The 24,891-nt window shown below is 37.6% G+C and overlaps 2 protein-coding genes across 3 annotated transcripts in view; both read right to left on the reverse strand.

The window, feature by feature from the left end:
* CPLANE1 (ciliogenesis and planar polarity effector complex subunit 1) overlaps positions 1–11,695 on the reverse strand; it is a 110,346-nt gene extending 98,651 nt beyond the window's left edge. Inside the window, exons 1-8 of one of the 2 annotated variants that reach the window (XM_076007975.1) lie at positions 11,339–11,695; positions 7,537–7,665; positions 5,460–5,595; positions 5,237–5,356; positions 4,559–4,791; positions 3,413–3,519; positions 1,961–2,117; positions 1,434–1,537 (exon numbers count right to left, since the gene is read on the reverse strand). In XM_076007975.1, coding sequence (XP_075864090.1) covers positions 1,434–1,537; positions 1,961–2,117; positions 3,413–3,519; positions 4,559–4,791; positions 5,237–5,356; positions 5,460–5,595; positions 7,537–7,617 — 938 coding nt within the window. In that variant the 5' untranslated portion in view covers positions 7,618–7,665; positions 11,339–11,695. The remainder of the gene's footprint in view (positions 1–1,433; positions 1,538–1,960; positions 2,118–3,412; positions 3,520–4,558; positions 4,792–5,236; positions 5,357–5,459; positions 5,596–7,536; positions 7,666–11,338) is intronic. The other variant, XM_076007974.1, reaches the window with a different exon arrangement.
* Positions 11,696–18,733: 7,038 nt separating this feature from the next.
* The window catches only part of NUP155 (nucleoporin 155), a 61,145-nt gene continuing 54,987 nt past the window's right edge, over positions 18,734–24,891 (reverse strand). The window contains exons 30-35 of the mRNA XM_012736459.3: positions 24,477–24,590; positions 23,645–23,765; positions 23,117–23,227; positions 21,114–21,250; positions 19,573–19,679; positions 18,734–18,935 (exon numbers count right to left, since the gene is read on the reverse strand). Coding sequence (XP_012591913.2) covers positions 18,797–18,935; positions 19,573–19,679; positions 21,114–21,250; positions 23,117–23,227; positions 23,645–23,765; positions 24,477–24,590 — 729 coding nt within the window. The 3' untranslated portion in view covers positions 18,734–18,796. The remainder of the gene's footprint in view (positions 18,936–19,572; positions 19,680–21,113; positions 21,251–23,116; positions 23,228–23,644; positions 23,766–24,476; positions 24,591–24,891) is intronic.

Here is a 24,891-nt window from a genome sequence, read left to right on the forward strand (position 1 = left end):
ACAAGAGACAACATGTTTAGAAAGGACTCTCTACAATGTCTTTAGCAATTTATAATGGGCTATATACCAAGCAGAGATGTGACAGTTCAAAAAATGAGGACAAAAGAATAAATAGTAAGCAACTGCCACACACATTTCATAAATTTTACTTCCTAGGAAAAAAGAAGCTTACTCATGACCATCTACTCCAACAATATCCCAATTAGAAGTTTAGATTCATAAGCAACTAAAAAAATAAAAATACTTCTTAAAGAGTCAAGCTTTTTAGTCACTCACATTTTAATCATAATGACTTTTAATCCTACTGGAGTCTACAACCAAGAACGGATAACTAGAGAGATTTCAAGGCCATGCCTATCTTTCCTGCAGCTTGCTAGAGTCCCACTCAATATGTGACTCTACCTCTTTCCAAAGCTATCACTGTTACTACCACTTAACTATTTGGTAACATTAATGTTGCATGAGAACAAAAAGTAGCCTCCTCATAAAAATAATGGACAACCTAAATCAAATAGATCACTTAATTAAGACCAATGATTCTTTTAGAAAGGAACTTGGGGTAGGGGAGGAAAATGAAGAGGCAGGGATGGATGGACCTAAAAACTCTGGAAATTCAGAGAACAGCATGGAAAAGTATCCGGAAAGGGAAGTTAGCAGCTCCAATAGAAAATCTTCATATTCTATAATCCCACATCGGTGCTTATGGTAGCTCATCTGCCATTCAAAATTAACTGTCTATGGCATATGTAGAGGATGCCAACTTTGTTTAAGAGGATATAAACATCCCAGCCTCCATGAGTGAATAATAGTCTTTCCTATCTAGATTTTTTTTCATTTTAGCTTCTCTATTTAAGCCCAATATTTCTCTCCTTACACATAATTAAAGTCCTCCTACAAAGACATAGAAATAAATGAAAGAGAAATTACGTACATGTATCTTTCATCCCACCAAACCATTCCTTAAAGTTTTTAAGGTTCTCCTTATACAAAGCAACTCTTAAATTCTTTTTTTTAGAGACAGGGTCTCACACTGCCACTCAGGCTGGAGTGCAGTGGCCTGATCATAGCTCACTGTAACTTGAAACTCCTAGGCTCAAGCGATCCTCCTACCTTAGCCTCCCAAGAGCTAGAACTACAGGCATGTACTACCATGCCCAGTTAATTTTTTTTTTTGCAGAGTCAGGGATCTCACTACATTGCTCCTTGAACTCCTGGCCTCAAGCAATCCTCTCGCCTTGGCCTCCCAAAGTGCTGGGATTACAGATGTGAGGCACCGTGCCAAGCAACAACCTTTAGAATTTATCAAGCACAAATATCGAAGATAAGTTGCATTTTCTATTTAAATAATATCTATTGAATAATTAGAGCCTTAAACTTGTTAGACTATTGGAAAAGAAAAAAAAAACACTAATTAGAAATTCAAGACTTCTTACCTGATAAGAGTAGCTGGAACCACAGGATTCTTATTACTACATCCTTTAAGGCTACCACAGAGAGTAACAAAATTCAGTGTGTTTATAAATAATACCTGAGTTGCCTAGAAAGAAAAAAAACATAAAAATCATTTTACTATAATCATTACTTACAATGCTGGAGACCTATAGACCTATCATTATATTAATAAACTATCTAGAGAGTCTTTCGCAACTGGGATGACAACATTGACCTGCCATTGCCTTTTGCTCTTTTATACTCCACCCTAAGAACATCAGTTATCATTCAGCTCTTCTTTCCTCCTTTTCCCTTATCCTTTTTTCACTTATAAAGGCTAACTTTTGAAAATTATGGCAGTTAATTTAAATAACTTTACCAATACACATGTCACGTTAGATTAGAAAACGCCAATTTAAAGAATGTAAAGTAGTATTAAGATAAAAAACCATCTTCAAGGAAAAAATATTTCAAAACTGGAATAAACTCCCTTTTATATAGATTATTTTCTAAGATTATTATTACTGACCTTGGGATCTTTCTGATTAAGAGTTACTGCCAGGGTAAGGCCATCTCTTGAAAAGGCAGCAATTAGAGCTCCTCTTGACTTTACTGATTCACATTTAGGAATGAGACTATCCAGAAGGCATTCTTGTTGTGCCCAATGAACATGGTATGGCAATGCTCTAAGAAAGTAATAAAATAATTGAAAACAGAAAGTAATTTTTAAATTTATATATAGTTCATTACAAAAAATGTAAAAGTTCACCTAAATTCCTAAAAGTGGCTATATACTTAGTAGGCTTCTTACAGACCTTTTGGAAGTTTCATCCAGGGCACAAAAAAACAGCTGCCAGTTAGTTAAATAAGTTCAGTATCAGAGTTTTGTTGGTAGAACCATATTCCATAGTCAACCCGAAATACACCTGCTTACAGTAAAGGTTTAGAAAAACATATTTCTGCACATATCAAACATTTTTATAGGTATTAAAAAAGTGGAGAGTAGGGCACTTTTCTGAGATAGTGTCAATGTCCTACAATTTAGCTGAGTGATGGTTATATAGGTATATATATTTATTAACATCAATCTAGTTGTACACTTAAGATTTATTTGTTTTACTTTATTATTTATTATATCTTAATAAAGTACTGTTGGCATAAAAAAAACAGAAAAAAAACTTCATGCCATTTTACTAAGTCTTATTTAGACATGGTAATCTTTTTTTTTTGAGACAGAGTCTTGCTTTGTTGCCTAGGCTAGAGTGAGTGCCGTGGCATCAGCCTAGCTCACAGCAACCTCAAACTCCTGGGCTCAAGCAATCCTGCTGCCTCGGCCTCCCGAGTAGTTGGGACTACAGGCATGCGCCACCATGCCCGGCTAATTTTTTCTATATATTTTTAGTTGGCCAATTAATTTCTTTCTATTTATAGTAGAGACGGGGTCTCGCTCTTGCTCAGGCTGGTTTCGAACTCCTGACCTCGAGCAATCCACTCGGCTCGGCCTCTCAGAGTGCTAGGATTACAGGCGTGAGCCACCGCGCCTGGCCAAGACATGGTAATCTTTGAATTCACTTTTTTCTATTTCATTGGGCTTTTTAGAATAAAACTATTTTTAATTAAAAGAAACACGAGCATTTAAAAGGTACAATAGTAAATCCAAATATTTATGCCCATTTTAAATTTCAGTTGAATTATTTTCCAGCGTAGTTATTTTTATAGTCTTAAGATAAGTAAAGCTATAACTTATCTTTTACATGTTCTCCTTTCTAAGAGAAACAAAACAAAAAGATAAACTTTCTAGATTAAACATTTAGGAAGACAGTAAGAAAGGATGTGTAAAGCCTCGGAAACTGAAATTCACATAAACATTTGCAAATTTTAATATATATATATATATATATATATGGGTCAAAACATAATGATTCAAAACATAATGATTCATTCATAATGACAGAAAGTAAGAAGCAAACATTCATCTTACCTTATAGGTGTAAATATATTCTCATGCCACCGAATTGCTAGAAATGTTAACTTTAGGCATTCCCCAGAATAAAAAGTAAATGAACACAAGCAGCAGTCTCCAAATAACTGTAGATAAATTTAATATACTTTAGTATAAAATTAATCTGAAAATAAATCAAGATACAAAAAACATAAAAATATATTCCTCATCAAAAATAAATGAAAAACATTGAGATCCTGCTTGTATTTTTAACAGTTAGATTAAATAATTTTTTTCTGAGCCAGAGGCAGGTCCCAAATGGGAAATCAGGTTGCAGGTTATGCTCTTCAGAGAATGTTGACATTTACTGTGATTACAAATGAAAAGAGTCTTATATATGTACCTCTTCTTTTATAGTTTTTTATTATTTAAATTAGGGCACCACCCCTAAGGTGTGGGGGATAACAATAAAATTTCAAAATGCAATTTGTAACAATAGTGGATTGGGTAGTAAAATATTGATCTACACATAAAGTATGAGGTAGCTATTTTAATTTTTTAAATTAATGAATCTGTTATTTCCTGGGTATTAAATGTCTTATTTGGTATCACCAATTCTAGCTTAAATTACAAAACAAGTTACATTTTTAAATCAGGGATATAGAAAGGAAGTTCTAAATTGAAAGCATTAATAAATATTATTTTTAAATGTGAACCAGGTACAGTGGCTTACGCCTGAAATCCCAGCATATTGAGAGGCCAAGGTGGGAGGATCATTTGAGACCAGTCTGGGCAGCACAGCAAGACCTTGACTTTACCAAAAAAAAAAAAAAAAAAAACTGAAAAAAAAAAAAAATTAGCCAGGCACTGTGGCTGATAGTCCTAGATACATGGGAGGCTGAGGCAGGAGGATCACTTGAGCCCAGGAGTTCAAGGCTGTTGTGAGCTATGATTGGGCCACTGCACTTCAGCCTGGGTGACAATGTAAGACCCTGTCTCTTAAAAAAAAAAGTGACCAAAGAAATATATAAATATCTTTCCATACAATAATTTCACAGTTACTACAACAACTAAAGATACATAGTTATGCCATTACACATTCTGCTAACAAGCTTCACAGACAGTATCTATTCTTACAGTCTGAGATTTTAACTCCTATAATACCCTGTCTGATTTAGATTTTACCTCATTTTTTATAAAAACAGCATTCACTACAGCTTCTTTATCTTCAGTGGAAGGCAAAAGAACTGTTTTTTCAGGTATGACCTGGGACCACTGACCCACCAATGAAAGGCTTTTAGAAGATAAAATATTCTTTAATTCCAAGTATTCCCAAAGAAATATGCATCCAGGAGGTGTTACAAGCAGAATTCTTTTCCCATTTCCAGAAACATACAAGTTCAGTCTCAAAGAATTTGCTAAAAAGAAAAAGGAAAAGAAAAAAGTAACCTTAAAGTCTGAATTCTCCCAAGAAAGTACACGATTTATGTACTATTTATGTACTATCCTTATAGTAAGAAATAAAATGTTACCATTTAAGATGTCAAAACTAAGGCACTAGTAATAAATTAAAAGTACAAATAACAGTGACATTTATCAAGTACTTATTATGTGATATTGGTAACTCACTGTTATCACAGAAATGTTAGGGATGTCAGAACTTTCTTCTTCAAATTGATTCTAGATATCACAGATAAACATCAAATATATATACATAAACATATATATGAAACGTATATACAGATATATTAATACATGTGCACATGCAAAGACACATTTTTAAGACAGTACAGAAAATTTTTCATCCTCTTTTTCCTCCTATTTCTCCTGTTAAACCATTTTAAACAAGTAAAAAATTCTTACCTACTGCAGCTTCAATCATTTCCTTAGGCTTTTCAGTTACTTGTATAGTTTTCAAACAATCTTGGTCTTTGTTCCAAAGGAAAAGCTCCCCGGTAGTGAGTACCCCACCTAGCCAGGCATCTGTTCCAGAAATGAAATGTAATACTTATAATATTTTCCTTAATATAATCTTATTTAAAATACAGTTAATCTAGCCATTTGAAAATATTAATTATTACTTAACCATTACTGGATGTTGTTAGCACAATAACATCCTTCAACAAAGGCTTCAGACTAGGAATTTTCTTCTTAGTCCTTCCTGATAGCAAATTAATTTCATTTATGAATTTATCATCCAAAAGAAAAACAGCTTCATTTTCCTAAAAGAAACACATGAAGGATTTAAGAAGTGCCGGCAATTAATTCCATCTGTTTTCTAAATTAATTATTCCTGAAAACAAAGTGACATTTAAGAAAGATTATACATTTGTACCACAAATCATAAAGTGAACATTAAGGTTGATACATTAGAGTAACCTGAAGATTTTTCATTTTGTTTTAAAATATCTCTTGTTAGAATGACTAGGTAAGGTGACCTAATGGTTGCATTTAAATTTCTTTCAAGTTTAAAATTATAGGAGTGTCTTCCAATTCTGCTAGCCAAAATTGGGATATTTGCTGTTTAACCTATCAACTTTTTCTTTAAAGAGGGGGGCTATGTTGCCTAGCCTGTAGTGCATGGCTATTTACAGGCAGAATCCCACCAATGATCAGCATGGGCATTTCAACCTGCTGTAGTTCTGACCTGGGCCAGCTTACCCCTCCTTACACAACCTGGTGGTGGTCCTCCACTTCCAGAAGGTCACATCGTACTGATGCCAAACAGTGCAGAGACCTGACCAACATAGCAAACTACAACGCAGAACCCTGGGCTCAAACGATCCTCCCACGTCAACCTTTTAAGTAGTTAGGACTACAGACACCTGACAATGCACATGGGTCTTATCAATTTTAACAGTAGTACGCGTAAGTTTTAACTGTGAAATTCATAAAGTCTTGACTCGGACCATTTTTTATTATCTAGAAAAAGTAGGCTATAGGCTGTTTTGAATTAACTTTGTTTTCATATATTCTAGGGCAGTGATTTTCAAAGTATCACTGAGCCAGGAGCATCAGAAACACCTGAGATTCTGATGCTGAATGAACTGTAAAAAAAAGAAAAAAAAAAAAAAAAAAAGAAACACCTGAGAACCTGGTAGAAATACAAATTATCTCAGGTATGTCAGATAAAGGAAATTAAGGGCTGGGGAGAAGAAATACAAATTATCTGTAAGTCATGGTGACTCATGCCTGCAATCCCAGCACTTTGGGAGGCTGAGGCAGGAGGATGACTTGAGGCCAGGAGTTTAAGACCAGTCTAGACAACATAGTAAGACGCTGTCTCTACAAAAAAAATAAGAAAAAAATCAGCCAGGCATGTTGTGGTGCTCTCCTGTAGTCCCATCTACTCAGGAGGATCACTTAAGCCCAGGAGTTTGACACTGCCAGTGAGCTATGATTGAGCCACTGTACTCCAGTCTGGGTGCCAGAGCGAGACCCTGTACCCCCCCGCAATTTTTTTAATTAAAAAAGCAAGAAAAACAACAAAAAAGAAATACAAATTCCAACCCCATCCCAGACCTACTCAACTGGAAACTTCGGGAATGGGGCCTAGCAATCCACATTTTAACAGCCTCTCCATATGATTTTGATGTATTGTAAAGTTTGAGAACTATTTCAGGGGAGTTAATTAGTGGTACAAGTTCTCACAGGAAATTTGATACTTTATTTCAATAATCATTATAAATTCTAAGAGGATTTTATAGTTTTGCCCACTTTCCCCAAGTAAGGAATCTATCCCATATATTATGAATGGCATTCCTAGATTATTAAAATATTGTGGTCCATCTCATCTATTCTAGTTCTAAGGATACTTTATAACACACTCATGAAAACCACAAGAGAAGGAAACATTCCACTGACTGTTCTGGTAGGGGAAAGTTCAGGAATCAAATATTTCCTTTTGATATATGCCATCTAAACCTACTTAAATTTTTTGAACGTAAAAGTCTTCTAGATAGACCACTTAACTTTCTGGAAAAACTAACGTGCTCATTATAGTAAAAACTAAACATACAAAAATCCCTGTTCAGTGTGTAGGTAGGTGACCCTTCAAAAAATGATGTTTTATTTCAAGACCATAAAACATTCCTATATCTTATAGGCAAAACACACATGCAACATACATAAAACTGGTATTACATGAATAAAGAAAAACATACCTGTCCCAACCAGGAGACTCGTGGCCAGGGTTTTTTCTGCTTGATACTTGTTGATGTCAAAATTTCTAATCTTATTTCCATGTTTGTTAAGATATCAATGATCAACTGAGTAAAAACAGTCCCAAGATGCTGTAAATAATAATAATGAGGATAATAAATAGCCCATAATAGTTACTGAGCATCTTAATATAGAAAAAGCATCATTTGCAGCTCCTAATGAAATAACATATCCAGCCAACAGTTATCAGTGGCTGCTAAAACTATTAGGTGAAATAAAGACTCAGAACTTTATAACATATGCACTGACATGCCCTAAACCCACTAATCAATCTTAAAATTGCGAACAGTGAGACAGACAGACATTATATTCCTCATGATATCATGCTATATAGATAAGTACATAGAACTGTCTATGAAATATTCTTATAAAGACAAAAAATTAGGCTGGGCATGGTATAATCATGCCTATAATCCCAGCACTTTGGGAGGCTGAGCCAGTAGGACTGGTTTGAGGCTAGGAGTTCAAGACCAGCCTGGGCAACATAGTAAGAATTTATCTCTACAAACCATTAAAAAAAAAAATTAGCTGGGCCTGGTGGCACACGCCGAAAGTCCTATCTACTTTGGAGGCTGAGATAGGAGGATTGCAAGAGCCCAGGAGTTGGAGGTTACAGTGAGCTATGATCATGCCACTGCACTCTAGACTGGGTGACAAAAGTGAGATGCTGCCTCTAAAAAAAAGACAAAAAAATTAAAAACTGAACCTGAATCTGTGTCTAATTACCACTTGACAGTAAATAAAAACAAAGAACATTTTAAACACACCAGGAGAATATAATTAACCAAATTAAGAAGAATTCTATAGGATAAATTGTTAGCAATTCCACAGGATGCAGTTTCTTTAACAAATAAATGATATTTTAAAGGGGTGAAGGGAGAAATCCTCACATATATAACTAAATACATTATAAGATTGAGTAAAAGAGTAAATAGACTGATGTTAATGGGAGCCAGCATTCTTCACTGAGAAAGAAAGGGTATACAGTCATCATACAATAGGGAGAGGTAAGGAAGAGCCCTGAGGGGCTTGGTTAGAATCGGAAGTACTAGTCTAAAAAATCATGATTTCTAGCTCTGTACTCTAAAATGGCCTAGAAGCAATGACATCCCAGTAGCAATAAGCATATCTAGCACCCAGATCTTGGTTTCTAAATACCATTCCTCACTTACAGGAACCAGGACTCCTTGAAAAAATAGCCAAATTCAGGGATAGAGTAGGAAAGAAATCCAGTGGATCTGGAACATCTTGTTCCAAAGTCAGGAAGTAAATAAATACATAATGGGGCAGTTCAAAAAGAAATAGGAACCAGCTTGAAGAGCCAAATCTGCGACACTTTGAGCATCAAAATCAATGTGCAACATGTTACAACCTATTAAATAAATTAGAAATCATTAAGACCATACTGATATGGTAGTAGATGTGGAAAGTCACCATTCTGCAACTATCATAATAAAAACTGATTCTGGCAAGAATCATCAACAGATGCCAAATCAGGCAGAGGGAGAGGGAGGAATCTGATGAGGAACAAAACACTTACCTAGTCTAGAAGTATCTCCCTACGTATTTCTTAATAATTTGCAAAAAACCAAAACAATATGATGGAGAAAATGGATACAGTCTTAACTAATAAGGGGCAGACATCATGCTTTTGTGGATGTGATCACCTGGAAAGGACATAACATTACTTATGTAGTATTCCAGTGCAAAAATGCAAACCTAAGGCAATGAGGAAACAAATCCAAATTGAGGAAAATAATATAAAATACTGGGCTACATTTTCTTAAAAAATGTTAGTGTCATTAGAAACTAAGGCTCAGTAGCTATTCCAAAAAAGATTAATTATGTAATACAGCTAACTGCAATATAAATACTGCAATATAATACCCTGAACTGTATCCTGTATAAGAAAAGACAGTTTGCTATAAAAGATATTGGGACAAATGACAAAATTAGAATATGGGCTATAGTATATATCGATACTATAATAAATTTCCTGAATTTGATAACTTTATTTATTTATATAAACGAACATCATTGCTCTTAGGAAATGCAAATTATACTAAGGGGGAAATAGGCATGGTATAGGCAACCCACTCTCAAATAGTTCAGAACAAAGTATGTGTGTACATGCACATGTATAAAGAGAATGATAAAGCATGGGCAAGATATAAACAACTTGTAATTATTCTTGCAACTTTTCTGTAAATATGAAATTTAAAATTTTTAAAAAGACATTCAGGGAAAATTGAACATGATGATTCAATTAGAATCATTAGAGTCTATCAATGATTCTATTCTAACAGACACTATCTATTAGATGATATTAAGAATTAAAGTTAATTTTGGTGTTGTGTAGTAATTCTATTATGGTTATTTTTTTAAAAGTTCTTACCTCTCCTGGATATGAGCGATACGGTATATACTTGAGCATTTATGCCAGGGGTTTGCTTTAAAATACTCCAGATGTATACTTAAATATAACTTTTGAAATTAAAATGTAAGGATTTAAAATGTAAGGATTTAGAATTGTACTTGCTGTCAAAAAAATGTCAAGGATAAAAAGACAGCTAACTTCAAGACTTGAGGATAGAGTCCTACAGGATTTGATAACGGCTGGTCTTCCATCTTTTGGAACTCTGAAAATCACCTGTTATGTAGCAAAGGCTACTTCTACATGCTAAACTCGCTCTCAAACACTGATGCTACTGATGGATAATAAACATCACAAAACAAGTAAAAATAGTTAATGGAAGAAACAGAAATAAAAATAAATTCAATCACATTTCACAAAATATGTTAGGAGGAGTAATATGCTAAGTCTACAAAAAGCCAAAAGTTGGCCAGGCGGGGTGACTCAGGCCTGTAATCCTAGCACTCTGGGAGGCCGAGGCAGGTGGGTCGCTTGAGTTCAGGAGTTTGAGACTAGCTTGAGCAAAAGCCAGATCCCGTCTCTACTAAAAAATAGAAAGAAATTACTTGGACAGCTAAAAATCTATAGAAAAAATTAGCAGGGCATGGTGGCACATGCCTGTAGTCCCAGCTACTTGGGAGGCTGAGGCAGAAGGATCGCTTGAGCCCAGGAGTCTGCGGTTGCTGTGAGCTAGGCTGATGCCACCGCACTCTAGCCCGGGCAACAGAGTGAGGCTCTGTCTAAAAAAACCCCCAAAAGCCAACAGTACCCTTAAAGACAAACTGGCAAATTGCAATTTCAAGAGAATAATTCCGGCTTTTCTGCGGGTTCAACTAAAGTCAAGCCTAAGAAATCCTGCCCATTCCCCAGTGCTCGATTTATCATTAACTAGGGTCAAACACAGGCGTTTCCCCGCGACAACCTCGCAGGAGACATCCCAGAGGACCCCTCTGAGGTGCCCTCACGCGATCTGCGAGGACAAGAGCCGGACGGGAGCTGGAGGACTCAGGCCCGGGGCCAAGGTGTGGCCCGAACCGGACACTGCCCACGCGGGCAGGGCGACCCCGGCCCCTGGGGCTTCAGGCTCCGTCAACCTGCGGACACGACGGCGTGAGGACGCCGCCGGTGAGGCTGGAGAAGGCCCAGAGCAAGGACGGGCCAGGAGTCAGCAGTGGGAATGGGCGAGGGGCTGGGTGCGGGGAGACGGCGCGGAATGAGGGGCCCGCGAACAGGCAAGATAGGAGGGTGTGCGGGCTGACCGAGAACGCCCAGGCCGGGCGGCGTCGGGAGGAGGCCTGGGACGTGGAGGGAAGGAATCTGCGGGCAGTTACCTCCGCTAGGGCCAGAACCAGGGCCAAGCCCGTCGGGCGCAGCGCGGCCGAGAGCGATGCCCGCAGCGCGCTGTGGAGACGCGAGGCCGTCGGCCGCTGGCCCCGCCTGACGCGAGCCTGTGCCCTGGCGACGGTGGAGGCTGGGAGGAGGCGGGCGCCGGCGCGGCCTCGGCGCCTACTGGGAGCCGGCCGGGAGCGCGGGCGGGAAGCTGGCAGTCCTCCTCCCGCGCCCCGCCTCTTCCAGAGCGTCTCTCCAGGCTCCCGCCCTTCGTCCTCAGAGCGGTCCTACTGCTCCCCGTCTCGGTGCCCTTAGTTTCCTCCTCCCACTCCATGAGTCCTTCTCTCTCTGATGCCCTCAGTCCCTCCGGCCCGCCGAGTGCCCCCGCCCGCCGAGTGCCCCCGCCGCCGGCCAAGCCCCGCCCTAGCTCGCCGAGTGCCCCCGCCCGCCGAGTGCCCCCGCCCGCCGAGTGCCCCCGCCCGCCGAGTGCCCCCGCCCGCCGAGTGCCCCCGCCCGCCGGCCAAGCCCCGCCCTAGCTCGCCGAGTGCCCCTGCCCGCCGAGTGCCCCCGCCCGCCGAGTGCCCCCGCACGCCGGCCAAGCCCCGCCCTAGCTCGCCCAGTGCCCCTGCCCGCCGAGTGCCCCCCCTGCCGAGTGCCCCCGCCCGCCGAGTCCCCCCCCCGCGCCGGCCAAGCCCCGCCCTAGCTCGCCCAGTACCCCCGCCCGCCGAGTGCCCCCGCCCGCCGGCCAAGCCCCGCCCTAGCTCGCCGAGTGCCCCTGCCCGCCGAGTGCCCCCGCCCGCCGAGTGCCCCCGCCCGCCGAGTGCCCCCGCACGCCGGCCAAGCCCCGCCCTAGCTCGCCCAGTGCCCCTGCCCGCCGAGTGCCCCCCCTGCCGAGTGCCCCCGCCCGCCGAGTCCCCCCCCCCCGCCGGCCAAGCCCCGCCCTAGCTCGCCGAGTGCCCCCGTCCTGCCGCGTGCCCTCCGCTCGCTGAGTTCCCCGACCCCGCCTGCCCGCCGCTCCTCAACTTCGGCCCGACCTTCTGTTCATCTCACCCAAGCCTTCCTCAGCCCCTCCTTTTGAGTGCCCAGGCATTGTGCTGGGCTTTGCACGGAACCGTTTAATAACTGGCCAACACGCAATTCTCGGGATGTCACCTTCCTAGCGGGGACCTACACAGCCTGGAAAATAAGAGGGCTGTATGTTGCACTCCACGGATCAGGGCAATTTAGAACACTGAAGGCTCTTTCTGTACTCATTAACCTGTTGACTTGTTCTTAGTACACTTGTTTTTCGCTTCCTTCCCCCCATCCCTGGTGACTGACTGGGAACAGAGGGCACAAGCAGCAGCCCTAGGGCCATGTGGGCCTGGTGAAGCATTTGTGTGTGTGTGTATCTTTAAATGTGAGTGCCTTAGGCAATGGCATGCTGTCGGTTTCCCACCAGTCCTCCTCCTCTGTACATGTTTGTGTTACTAGCCTGGTGTTTGAAGGCGGTACCTTGTTACCCTTAGCTAAGCCAGGTGTGTGTTCTGCCCAGTAAATCGCCCTGCCCTCTCTATTGGAGCGCTAGTAGGTTGGTTGATTTTAGCAAACAAAGGACACAAGGTAGGAGGACATCTGACTGCAACATAACCACAACTCCTCCTGTGTCTCAGTGAAATAAGTGGCAGCTGGGATCCTGACAGCTGAGCACCATTTATCTCAAAGGTAATAGACTGGAAGTGGTCCACCCCAGATCCCTAACATTTTACACAAATCTTGCTGGAGTTAGCATAAAATGTCCTACCCAGAAAAATTTGGGAACTGAGAAATCTTAACCTACTCTCACAATTCTATGTTCCGCTTTCTAGGTCTTAAGATAAGACAACGGGGTAACTGAGGCTGATTTTGCTGTGTGGCCATTAGACCTAGAAGTATTGTGTAATTCTGGAGATGACTGTGCAACACACTTATTTTTAAAAAATGTATACTTTGCTAAAATAAAAATTATTGAGCTCCTCTGTGTGTCAGGCACTATGCTAAATAGAGAAAGAAGACAGTGTTGTTCCTATTCAAAAGAGATTCACACACTTTAATTCCAGTACAGGGATAAATGCCATGATCACACTATGCACAGGTACATTTTCTCCACCTGGGAGATGGGGAGGTTGACATATCTAAGCCTAGGTTTTGAGTGAAGAATAGTTCAATTTGAAGCACATCCATTTTTGTGGTGACTGTGGACTTCCAGGTGGAACTACCTCGTGAACAATTATATACATGCTTCAGAAGCTCAATGGGAGGGTTGTAGATATAGAACATGTAACCTAAACATCAGTCTTCCCTCACTCTGCCCTCTCTTTAATGTATGTTGGTAACTATATATTAATTAATAATAAATAGAGAGGTAAGTAAGAGATTTTATAGAGAATACCAGTTCTCATGAGAATGTCAGAGGGGTGGAAGAAATCCAAGAGAGTAATCAACCAGGTGAAAAACTAAGGGCAAATAAAAGCAAGCCTGAGAAGAATTCTCCTACTGGATTTGGTACTTAGTAGTTACAGTGCCACATATATACTAATTGAAGTCTTTCTGGTAGCATATAATAAAATCAAATAGGACTAACTTAAACAACAGAGGGAATTTATTATAGTGATTTTGTGGTATCCTACAGAATCTAAGGAATGGTTTCAACAACCACACCTTGGGAAGGTCCCAAAAGATTTTTTTCCACTACTTTCTTCCAGAAGTCTTATAGTTCTAGATTTTATATTTAGGTCTATGATGCACATCAAGTTAACTTTCACCTATGGTTGAAGCTAATTTTTTTCCACGTGGCTATTCAATTAATTGTTCCAGTATCATTTCTTGAAGACTATTCTTTCCCACACTGAATTAACAGCTTGACACCTTTGCTGAAAATTGTCCATATATGTGTACATCTGTTCTGTACTTATTCTATTTCATTGATATGTCTATTTTTATATCAGTACCACTTTACATTACTGCTGCTTTATAATAGAATTTTGAAATTAGTAGAGTATCTTCTCCAATTTTATTCTTTTTCAAGTACTTTTCTACTACCTCTCATTTCCATATAAACTTTGGAATCAGCTTATCAATTTCTATTAAAAAATCTCCTAGGAATTTGATTGGGATTGCATTGAATCTGTATACCAGTTTGGTGAGAATTGATGTGTTAAGTTCAGTGTTCCAATCCATGAACATCCTATTATTTCTCCTTTAGGATTTAATTTCTTCCAGCACTGTTTTGCCATTTTCAGTGTACAGGTCTTATACATATTTTGTGAAAATTAATTTTATTGGCCAGGCACGGTGGCTCACACCTGTAATCCTAGCACTCGGGGAGGCCAAGGTGGGAGGATTGCTTGAACTCAGGAGTCCGAGACCAGCTTGAGAAAGAATGAGACCCCTGTCTCTATTATAAATAGAAAAAGTAGCCAGGCATCATAGGGCACACCTGTAGTCCCAGCTACTTGGGAGGCTGAGGCAGGAGGATTGCTTGAGCCCAGGAGTTTGAGGTTGCAGTGAGCTATGATGATGCCATGACACTCTAGTCTGGGGTGACAAAGTGAGACTCTTGTCTCAAAAAAAAAAAATTATGGTTTGTGATGCTATTTTAAATCATTATTTTTAAAAGTTATTTGTGCTAGTATATAGAAATGCAATTGTTTTTGTACATTGATCTTGTATGTTGTGACCTTGCTAAACTTAGATCTAGTAGTTCTGGTTACTGGTTCTAGTATTTTCAAATATTCTGTAGGATTCTCTACATGGACAATCATGTCTGTGAATAGACACATTTACTTCAGCTTTTCTAAATTGTACGTCTTACATTTCTTTTGTTTGCCATATTGCACTGGTCAGGATCTCCAATGCCATATTGAGTAGTGAACAGAGACATCTTTGTTTTGTTCCCAACTCAAACATTTAGTCTTTCACCATTGTGTGATTTTAGCTGTATTATTTTCCATAGATGTCCTTTATCAGTCTTTAGCCTTTTATTTAGTTCACTTTTATTTCTAGTTTGCTGAGAATATGATTATGATGTGCCTTGTGGTGGTTTTGCTATTAAGTTCTTTGAGTTCCATGAATCTGTGGTTTTATAGTTAATTAAAGGACAGGAAGAGAGTGGTAAACAATGCAGGTGGACAGATACAGTGGGCTAATGTGTCCACTATATCTGATGTGTTTGTTTAGCTGGGACTGTAAGTGTGCCCAGCATCCAATTCTTTTGGAAAGCACTTCTTTCCTATTCCATATGGTTTGGGTGATGATCCTGTACCACTACTCCCCATGATGAGTCCGTAAATTAATCAATAAGAACCCTTGGTCAATAAGAACCTTTCCTAAGACTTTTCTGTTAAATATACCTCTGGTGAGAGCTAACAAGATGACGTAACGCTGCCCGTACTCTGCCAGGAGTTATGCAGCCAACCGTCTGCAAAGAGAGACAGAGTATCCATGAAAAGAAGAGCAGGACTAAGCTAGACAAAGCCCTGAAGATACTGGGGCTCTGGATCTAGCTATGTGGAAATAGCTCTGTTCTTGAACTTTTTAGTTTTGAGGACCAACAAATTCATTCACTCATTTACTTATTTACTAAGAGACAGTCAATCACTGTTGCCCAGGCTGGAGTGCAGAGGTATAATTACAGCTCACTGCAGTGTCAAATTGCTGGGCTCAAGTGATGAGGTGGAAGAATTTAAAGATGATTCTTACATTCTAATTTGAGTAGATGATAAAGATTGACACAGAAAATAAAGAAGGAAGAACAAGAGTAGGCAGAGGGAAGGGTGAAAGGGATAAGTTCAGATTTGGTTGTATTTTGATGGAGGTGCTTAGGTAATTTAAGTGAGGGTTGGAGATATATGGGGATCCTGGTAAATTGATTTTAAAAGTCTAATAATTTAGCTTCAATTTCCTCCTTTGTATATGAGGAAAATGAAACTCAGTGTAGTTTAAATGATTTACCTGGGGACTCAAAAATATTTGGAAAAAAGTTTTATTATTAAGAGGATTTAAGTGAAGACATTGATAGAGAATTAAAAGAAACAATGAACCCTTTCAAAACCTTTAGATTCAGTGTTCTAGTTCTTCATTCCTTGATACAACTGTATCACTGTCATAATTTTTTGTCTCATGAACAGGAGGAAAAAAGATGGAGGTGGGAAATATCCTGAGGAATACTTTTGTGGTGAGTAGACAGGTATTCAATGAATAAGTCACTAGTAAGTCAGGTATAACTAAAGAAATGTTGAACATACATGCATGTCACAGTCAATATCCCATACCTTGCACAGTTACTCACAATAGATTTTTTCTCTTTCCTAACCATTTTGCCATACTAACATCAGCTATTTAAAACACAAATATGTCACGACTAAGACCTTCAGTGACTCCTCATTGCCCACAATGAATGCACTGTTTCACAAACTATGTTCTATCAATTATCCATTGCCTATATATTTTTAATAGTCACTATAAATAATGTGTTGAACCAACATTAAGTACAAAGTACACTAATGCAGTAGGTAAACATGCTAGAACAATGCTACTCCAAGTCTGATCCACTGACTGTCAGGATGAGCATCACATTGGAGATGGAACTCAAGAACCTGTTTTAACAGGCTATCTGGGTGATTTTTCTGAATGTGAATGTGTGTTCTAGTGGGCTAAAAAGAAGGAGGGTACCTAACTTATTTTCTCTTAGGGATCTTACCCTTTAGAGGGTATTTACAAGCATCTGCTGTGGGGCTGGAATTCTTACACCCTCTCAAAACATGTGTGAATAAAAGGGACAGTGTTCAGATTTCTAACTCTTACAGACCATTTAGGCATGCTAGCCTATGGCCCTTTTAAAAGCTGTACCATCAATATTGTGAGTTTGGTATATTTAATATATATTAATATGTTAGTATGTAAATATGCTTAAAACAAAAATGGAGTTATATCTCACTATCAGATCTAGAATCATACCTAAATTACAGCATTTAAACAAGACCTTCTTTTTAAATAGATATGACAGAATTTTAAATTTACAGAATCAATAATACATAGCATACATTCATTTTACATACTCAAAAAAGCTAAACTTAAGAAACTGAAAAGCTGAAAATGAGAGGTAGTGGTATCCGATGAGTGATATTTTGACTTTCCATTACATATTATACAATTGAAGATTATAGGAGAAAGGGAGCTGAATTCTAAGAATATATACAGAGAAGGCAACTCTTTGGTCTTGGGAAAAGAAAACTGGAAGGAAAAATATATTCAAAATGTATTTTAAAAATTGTTGGACATGCACTAGTGGCAAGAAACAGAAGGTAATTATTCGTGATGGCATAAAAGGAGAGGAGAAAAGAACGCACATTTAGCTTTGTTTTTAGCCCTGGTCATTCCCATTCTTTTCTCCTCCCTTGTCACCATGACTTTGGAGCACATGGTTTAGTTTTTCCAATTTTTGTTAAATACTAATTAAAATCTACATTACAAATAATTTTTCTTAACATATTAATGCCTTTGGCAAAACTCATATGTTGTGTTATTGATGGCAAAGGCGTGAGAAAGAACCAGATGGGAAGCTCATTGTATAAACTACAGAAGGTAGTAGAAGCCTCTACTGCAGTGGTTTTCAAACTTGACATCCACTAAAATCTCCTGGAAGGCTTGTTAAAGCACAAAGCTGGGCCTCATCCTCAAAGTCTTTGATACTGTAGGTCTGGGGTGGGTCCCAAGAATCTGATTTTCTAATAGATTCCCAGGTGAATGCTGCTGGTTTGGAACACATAACTTTGAGAACCACTGCTCTAAAGGAATCAGTAGTCAAAAGGCCAAAGAAGAGCCAGGGAGACACTAAGGGAAAATGGTACTTCCCTGTGTAGGTTTTCAGGACACAGAACATTAGTTACAAGTTTATCACCTACTCAAATAACCAGGTATACATGAATCTTCCAGGGATATAACCAACAAAATTAGTAGCTGGAGAAAAGAAAGTTCTTTCCTAAGATGAAGCCAACACCTAATTTTATTTTTTTTAAAGACAGTTATTAGCCTATTTAAAAACTGTTTTAGAATCCAGTATTATTAGTATGGACCAGTTTAGCTAGCCTACTTAAGTATTAATGCCAATATCCTTGGACTAACTTGAAAATGAATAATATAAATTCAAAATTTCTGCCTGTATTAAAATTCCAAACAAGAGTTTCTTAATTTTTTTAACCTTGTGTTAAAATCATAAATAATCTTATTTCAGTTGATTTTAACCTAATTATTAAACAACAAAATAGTAGTAGTAAAAAAAGAATTCATTTGGCAAATGTACTTAGTAGATACTAGCCACTTATTAAAAACAGATTTATCATAAAATTGTTAAATTCTTAGATTTAGAACACCTGATATCTGGACCCAGCTGAGCCTTTATTTCACAGATCAAATGGATGGATGAAAATACATTACAATACTCAATGAAGCCGTTCTAATTTAGCTTGAAGAGATTTAAAATTCCCAGTGATAGTTTGCACTGCTACTGAGGAGCTCATAGACTGGAGCTCAACCAGATAACCACAAACAGCATCCAGGCAGAGATTTGTAAATCTTCTCCTGTAAAGTAAAAGACACTTGATCAACTATCTAAACATTTAGAAACATTTCCTCCTAAAAAAAGTTTCTTCCCCCATCCCCCTTCACTTCTGCTAACCTTACTTATAGTCCCACAGAAGAACAAGGATCACATGATTAAGTTAATGGAAAATAAATGAAAATAGAGAAGAAAACTTAGGGGGAAGGTAGATCACCACATAACAACCATTTTCCATATGAAGAGCATTATAATGAGAAGGAGGCAGCAAGGTATGAGTTCCATTAAGATTCCCATTAACATTCTTTTGGCTTTTTGAAAACAGTATCCCTTGAAATGGCTAATAATATCACAAAGACATAATTAAAAGGTCTTGGTCCTAGGTCACTAATCCAAAGCAGAAGGAATTCATAAGTTATATATGTTCACATGTAGAAAGGATTTAAGACAAAGGCTGAAAAATGGAAAAAACTCCTACCTTTCATACATGCTGATCAATAGCATTCAAATTATTATTGCTAATGTATACAAGAGCTTAAATCCCCTATACTTCTTTATAATCCCTGTATCTTTCCATATTCTCTTCAAATTTGTTACCGAGGTATTTATTAGAAGCATTTAAAAGCTTTTGCTATAATACACTATTTAATTCATAGTTACCTTTCATAATTTGAAACTTGGCTAGGATTCTCAACATATCTTGTCAACAGTACATGTATACAATCTAAAAGGTGCAGTGGCTTCTTCATTCTGTTCCAGAATGGATCCTATTAAGAAATATACATGATGAAATGTAAGGCAAACCATGTCAATTTACTTTTCAATCATTTATGTTAGTTAAAGTAGTCACCAGGGTCCAAGCAAAATTTATTGCTATTAAAAAGCATTAAATATTATGTGCCTACTAAATCATATGTCTGATTATTGCTAACATTTTAAACATTAAAACTTATATTATGAAATTACTTAAAAAGAATATTTAATGTATCAGTCCACTTTGTAGAGCAAGTAAATGTCCTGGCTTTGAAATCTGAGGTAAGAGAAAAATCTATCTCTTTCTATGGATTGATATCCCTTTTACTTTGAACCTATCCAGACTTAGTCTGGTACTGTAAAAAAGACTAAACTAGCAGCTACAGAATCTTAATGCTAGTTTTGGATTTACCAGTTAGTAGCCACAAACAGGTTATTTAATGTCTCTGCCCTTGTGTTTTTTCAATGTAGGATGGGGATACCAAATAACTATTTGGTTATTTTTATTAATATCACAGGCTTATTGTGACTCAGTAGGAAACACACAAACAGTGCCTTATAAAGCACTGTATGATGCTACTATAGAAGATATAATCTATTTCAAGAAGGTTTTATTTGGATCTTTTAATCTTAGGATAAAAATTACAAAATATAGTCTGATAAGGCTCAATATGGGGAGAAAGATCTTTAAACACTGCTATTTTAGATAAGGTTACACTAAATAAATACAGTGTCATTTTGTTCTTTCAAAGTAAACGATGATTCTTAATATAATCAGTTTAGCCTCCACCTTGGTTTAGCCTATTCCACCAAGAGTAAAGCATATATATTTATTAATATTAAAAAATAACATTCATTGTAATCATGATATACAGCAAAGCAATTCAAGCAATTCTTTTTTTTTTTTTTTTTTTTTTTGAGACAGAGTCTCGCTTTGTTGCTCAGGCTAGAGTGAGTGCCATGGCATCAACCTAGCTCACAGCAACCTCAAACTCCTGGGCTCGAGCAATCCTTCTGCCTCAGCCTCCCGAGTAGCTGGGACTACAGGCATGCACCACCATGCCCGGCTAATTTTTTTCTATATATATTAGTTGGCCAATTAATTTCTTTCTATTTATAGTAGAGACAGGGTCTCACTCTTGCTCAGGCTGGTTTCGAACTCCTGACCTCGAGCAATCCGCACACCTCGGCCTCCCAGAGTGTTAGGATTACAGGCGTGAGCCACCGCGCCTGGCCACGCAAAGCAATTCTCATTAACAGTTTTGAAAGTCTGATGCATAATTTCCAGTACTCAACCAATGAAGCAAATCTCTGCTACAACTGTATTACACTAAGTGATAAAATACATATAAACATGCAATCAAAATACCCCCAAATAGTATATCTAGAAAAAGTTAGTTACACTAATTAAATAAAGAAAATTTTATTTTACTTAACATTTTCCTTACCCGTGATTTGAACAACTGATCATAAACCTCTAGTAGTCTAGGTAATGGCACTCCGATTTCATTCATTGTCTGTATTACAAAGCCCACATCCCAGTTCAAAGTACAAACTTGTTGCTCTAAGAACTGTACAATAAAATCTGTGAAGGGAAACAGATCAGAAATCAGGATATTTAACTATTGATATTAATCACAGGTCTTATTTATAAGTGAGTAGGGAGAAATCTCTGAAAACCAATTTCAAGAAATTTTTAAAATTAAAAGTAACAGGTAAATCTAAAGACAGAAAGTAGACCAGTGGTTGCCTAGTGCTGGAGGGTGGGAAGGAATGAGAAGTGATAACTAATGAGTACAGGGTTTCTTTCTGGGATAATGAAAATATTCTAAAATTAAATTGTGGTGATAGCTGCGCAACTCTGTGAATATGCTAAAACCATTAAATTGTACATTTCACAAATAATAAGAAAAAATTACATTTTTAAGAACTTAAAACATATAGAAAGGTACAAGGAGAAAATAGAGAATTCATAATCCCACTCTTAAAGAGGAAGCACCTCTTTTATGAGTTTTTAAAATATCTGTATTTAAAAAAATTTCTTCATCCTTGATTTGACAATTTTTCAGAAAATGCAATTGTATCCTGATTTTAGAAATATTGAATGTGTTTTTCTTAATGCCTCACTCCCTAGATTTATAGTATTTATTTTGATACTTCTAATTGCGGGCCCATTCTCACTTTTTACTTCCTGTCTTATCATAAGTGAGATCATAATAGTAACAAACAAATTTATAATTATGATACCTGAAATCTGAAACTGACCAATGTGAACATCCGTGGGCAAGAGGAATCACTGAAAAAACTGCCACTAAACCTGTATCTTTTCTAAAATTTACCATTCAAAAACCTGGGGTAGGTAATAAGAATTCTAAAAGCAGTAAAATTTGATCCCATTTGAAGTTCTCTGAAGATTGTTTGCCATTGAGAGATTGATAAAAAACAAAAACAAAAACAAAAAAATGAAGCCATCTTCTATTCTAAACTTACTGGGCTGAAAAATAAGTTAAGTAAAATGACTTAGAAATTTGTCTAAGTCAAAGCAGAAATTCCTCAAAGGAACTGTGCACATGTAGCCTTATATATATATATATATTTTAACTATTAAAAGTAAGTCTCATGTACTTAAAAACATTTATGAAAAAAAATCTATATAGGCTTTTTAATTTTCTTTTTATTTTTCTTATCAATAAAATGGCTTGAAAGGGTGCAGTTTTAATACTGTACCTATAAGAAATAAAGGTATGATTATAATGGTTTTATTTCTGCCATGTCTAGGGAATAGATCCTGAGTCAGAGATGTCTATAAATAAGTTGAATGCTTATTAAAAAAAATTTAATGTTATATTGTGAGAATTCTCAGGTTTTTCATTATTTTTTCAATAATACAAAAGTGCTTAATATTCTACTATATAGATGGACTTACGTTGCTAGTATTATTTTACAACTGAGGAAAACATTGTAGGTTAGCAAAGGGTTCACAATTAGTTACCTATGTAACAATTATCGTCAGCATATTTGGTTAAGAAAGGGGTTCAAATTATTAAATTTTTAACACAACTATTTGCCATTTTAAGAAAAATATGCCCTCAATAGAGAGCAGTTGAATCACATATTACCCACGCACAAAGCACCAGCCATTTCTCCTTTCTCTTCACAAACTTGTATAGGGTTACCAACAATATAATCACATAGTTTGTTAGCACAATCCCCAGACAGATGTATAAACTTGGAAAGTTAGTCCAAGAAAGTTTCGTACTGAACTATTTTTCAACAAAGTCTGCTATTCTTTGGGGAGTATTTCTTTCTGGAGAGGTAGAATTATACTTTTAAACTAAATAGCAAGAAAGAAACAATTTATTTCACTCTACAGATCATTATTTTTCCATGTCAATGAAGGAATCATCAAAACAGAAAATAAAACATGTTAGTACCTAAGGTTACTGCTTACCTAAAGGAAAGAAGCGTGGTGTGCCAGCATAGATTTTGCCCAGGAGAACAATCTTGAGACTAAGAGCATGCATTCTATCTGGAGAGCTCAAGGTTACACTGTCATTCAATTCTGTAAGAAAGAGACATTAAAACCCAAGTTTACATTGGGTATTTAATTGTTTCAAGGCTAAAAATACTTTAGAACTTATATTCACATTAATATAATTAGCAGATTCTGTGTTTCTGTTAGTGTCTGACATATTCTCTCCTCTTACCCAGGTACTGCTTATTAAGATTGTGAGGTAAGCATCTCAGTATCTCCTATTAGGCAGCACAAACCATAAAAATGATACAATGTTTTACTGAGCATCTTCGCAAATATTCACTGGAGTCTTTCTCCAAACAATCACCATCCACCTTCCACTTACCTCCTAGTTAGGTATACACAATGTTCATGAGCTATAGATATAGTAGCTACTATCAGTCTGCATTCCTCTACTAAGTAATTAAATAACATATGTTAATATACCCTTAATTGAACACTTACCTTTCTCTATGATATCTTGCCAAAGTGTCTGCACCAATATAGGGTCTGAATAACCGGCACAATGAATTATTGCAAGTTTACACTCCGCCAGTTTAAATGGGTCAGCAAATTCCCCATAAAGCTGTGGGAGAAAATCCCAAAATTAAACACCCAACCAGAGGTCATTATTCAGAGATTAATCTCTGAATAGTGAAGTACTCCTTGAAAATTAAAAATAACCAAAGATTTTATCTAAAGTTTCTATAATATGACATTAAAAGTATAATGAAATATAGCTGACCTTAAGTCCAGATTAAAAATAATGAATATATGATAAATACATTCAAATTGATTTTAGTATGTATGCCTGTTTTTCTTGGCTGGAAGGGAAATGCTGCAATGACATTTCTTTTACAATTATTGTGTCTAAACAAGGGAGTTGAAGAATCATGAAAATACTGACAAATCTCAGGGTGCTTCAGGGTACTTGGAACCATGTCCAAGAATAATTGAAGAGGAAGGAACTGCTCAGGTTACAGAGTGAGAGAGGATTGGAGAATAAAGCAAAGATAAGTTGCTTTTCTCCAAGACGAGAAGCAAGGCCATAAATTAGAAATTAGCTGATAGGTTCTTTAGAGCTACTGGCCTAGAAGGAACAGCCTTAGACTTTTGTAGAAATCAGATGCAGCAGTGGTGATCTGTGAGCTCAGTGACGAGCTACCAAGGATGGTTAATCTTATTTTGTAGAGATAGGTTAATCCTTCCTGTGAATCAAAGAGCAAAATGCAAAACAAACAAGAAATTTCTAGATATTAGGTAACCACTGTAGGAATTTCACTTGCTTTTTCCTTACCTTAGTTATGTCCATTAGCTCAGAATCTAGCTGAGAAATTGCATCCTGTACGGAAGAATGATGAGAATACTGCCTTTGTAGTGTCTCTTGTATCTGCAGTTGGATCCTAGCAACCTAGTTTGGGCAAAAAAGAGGACATCTTTCTTTCTTTATGATAAATCAACAGGCAGCTGAAGGAATTACTTCTAGTATCTGACCTTTAAGTTTGCCAAAATAAAAATACTATATAAATAAAGACATCTGTTGTAACAAACTAGCATCATTACAACTGAATTCATCTCAACATAACCGATTTCACAGAAAGTATACTGTGGCAGAGCCCTTGCTGCCCACCAATATGACTGTAGCCAGATAAAACAGCTAGACTATCCTCAGCTGCCTTTGCAGGGAGGTACAGCCATATGGCTAAGTTCTC

Source organism: Microcebus murinus, chromosome 11 (genome assembly GCF_040939455.1).
Source record: "Microcebus murinus isolate Inina chromosome 11, M.murinus_Inina_mat1.0, whole genome shotgun sequence".
NCBI classification, from domain to species: domain Eukaryota; kingdom Metazoa; phylum Chordata; class Mammalia; order Primates; family Cheirogaleidae; genus Microcebus; species Microcebus murinus.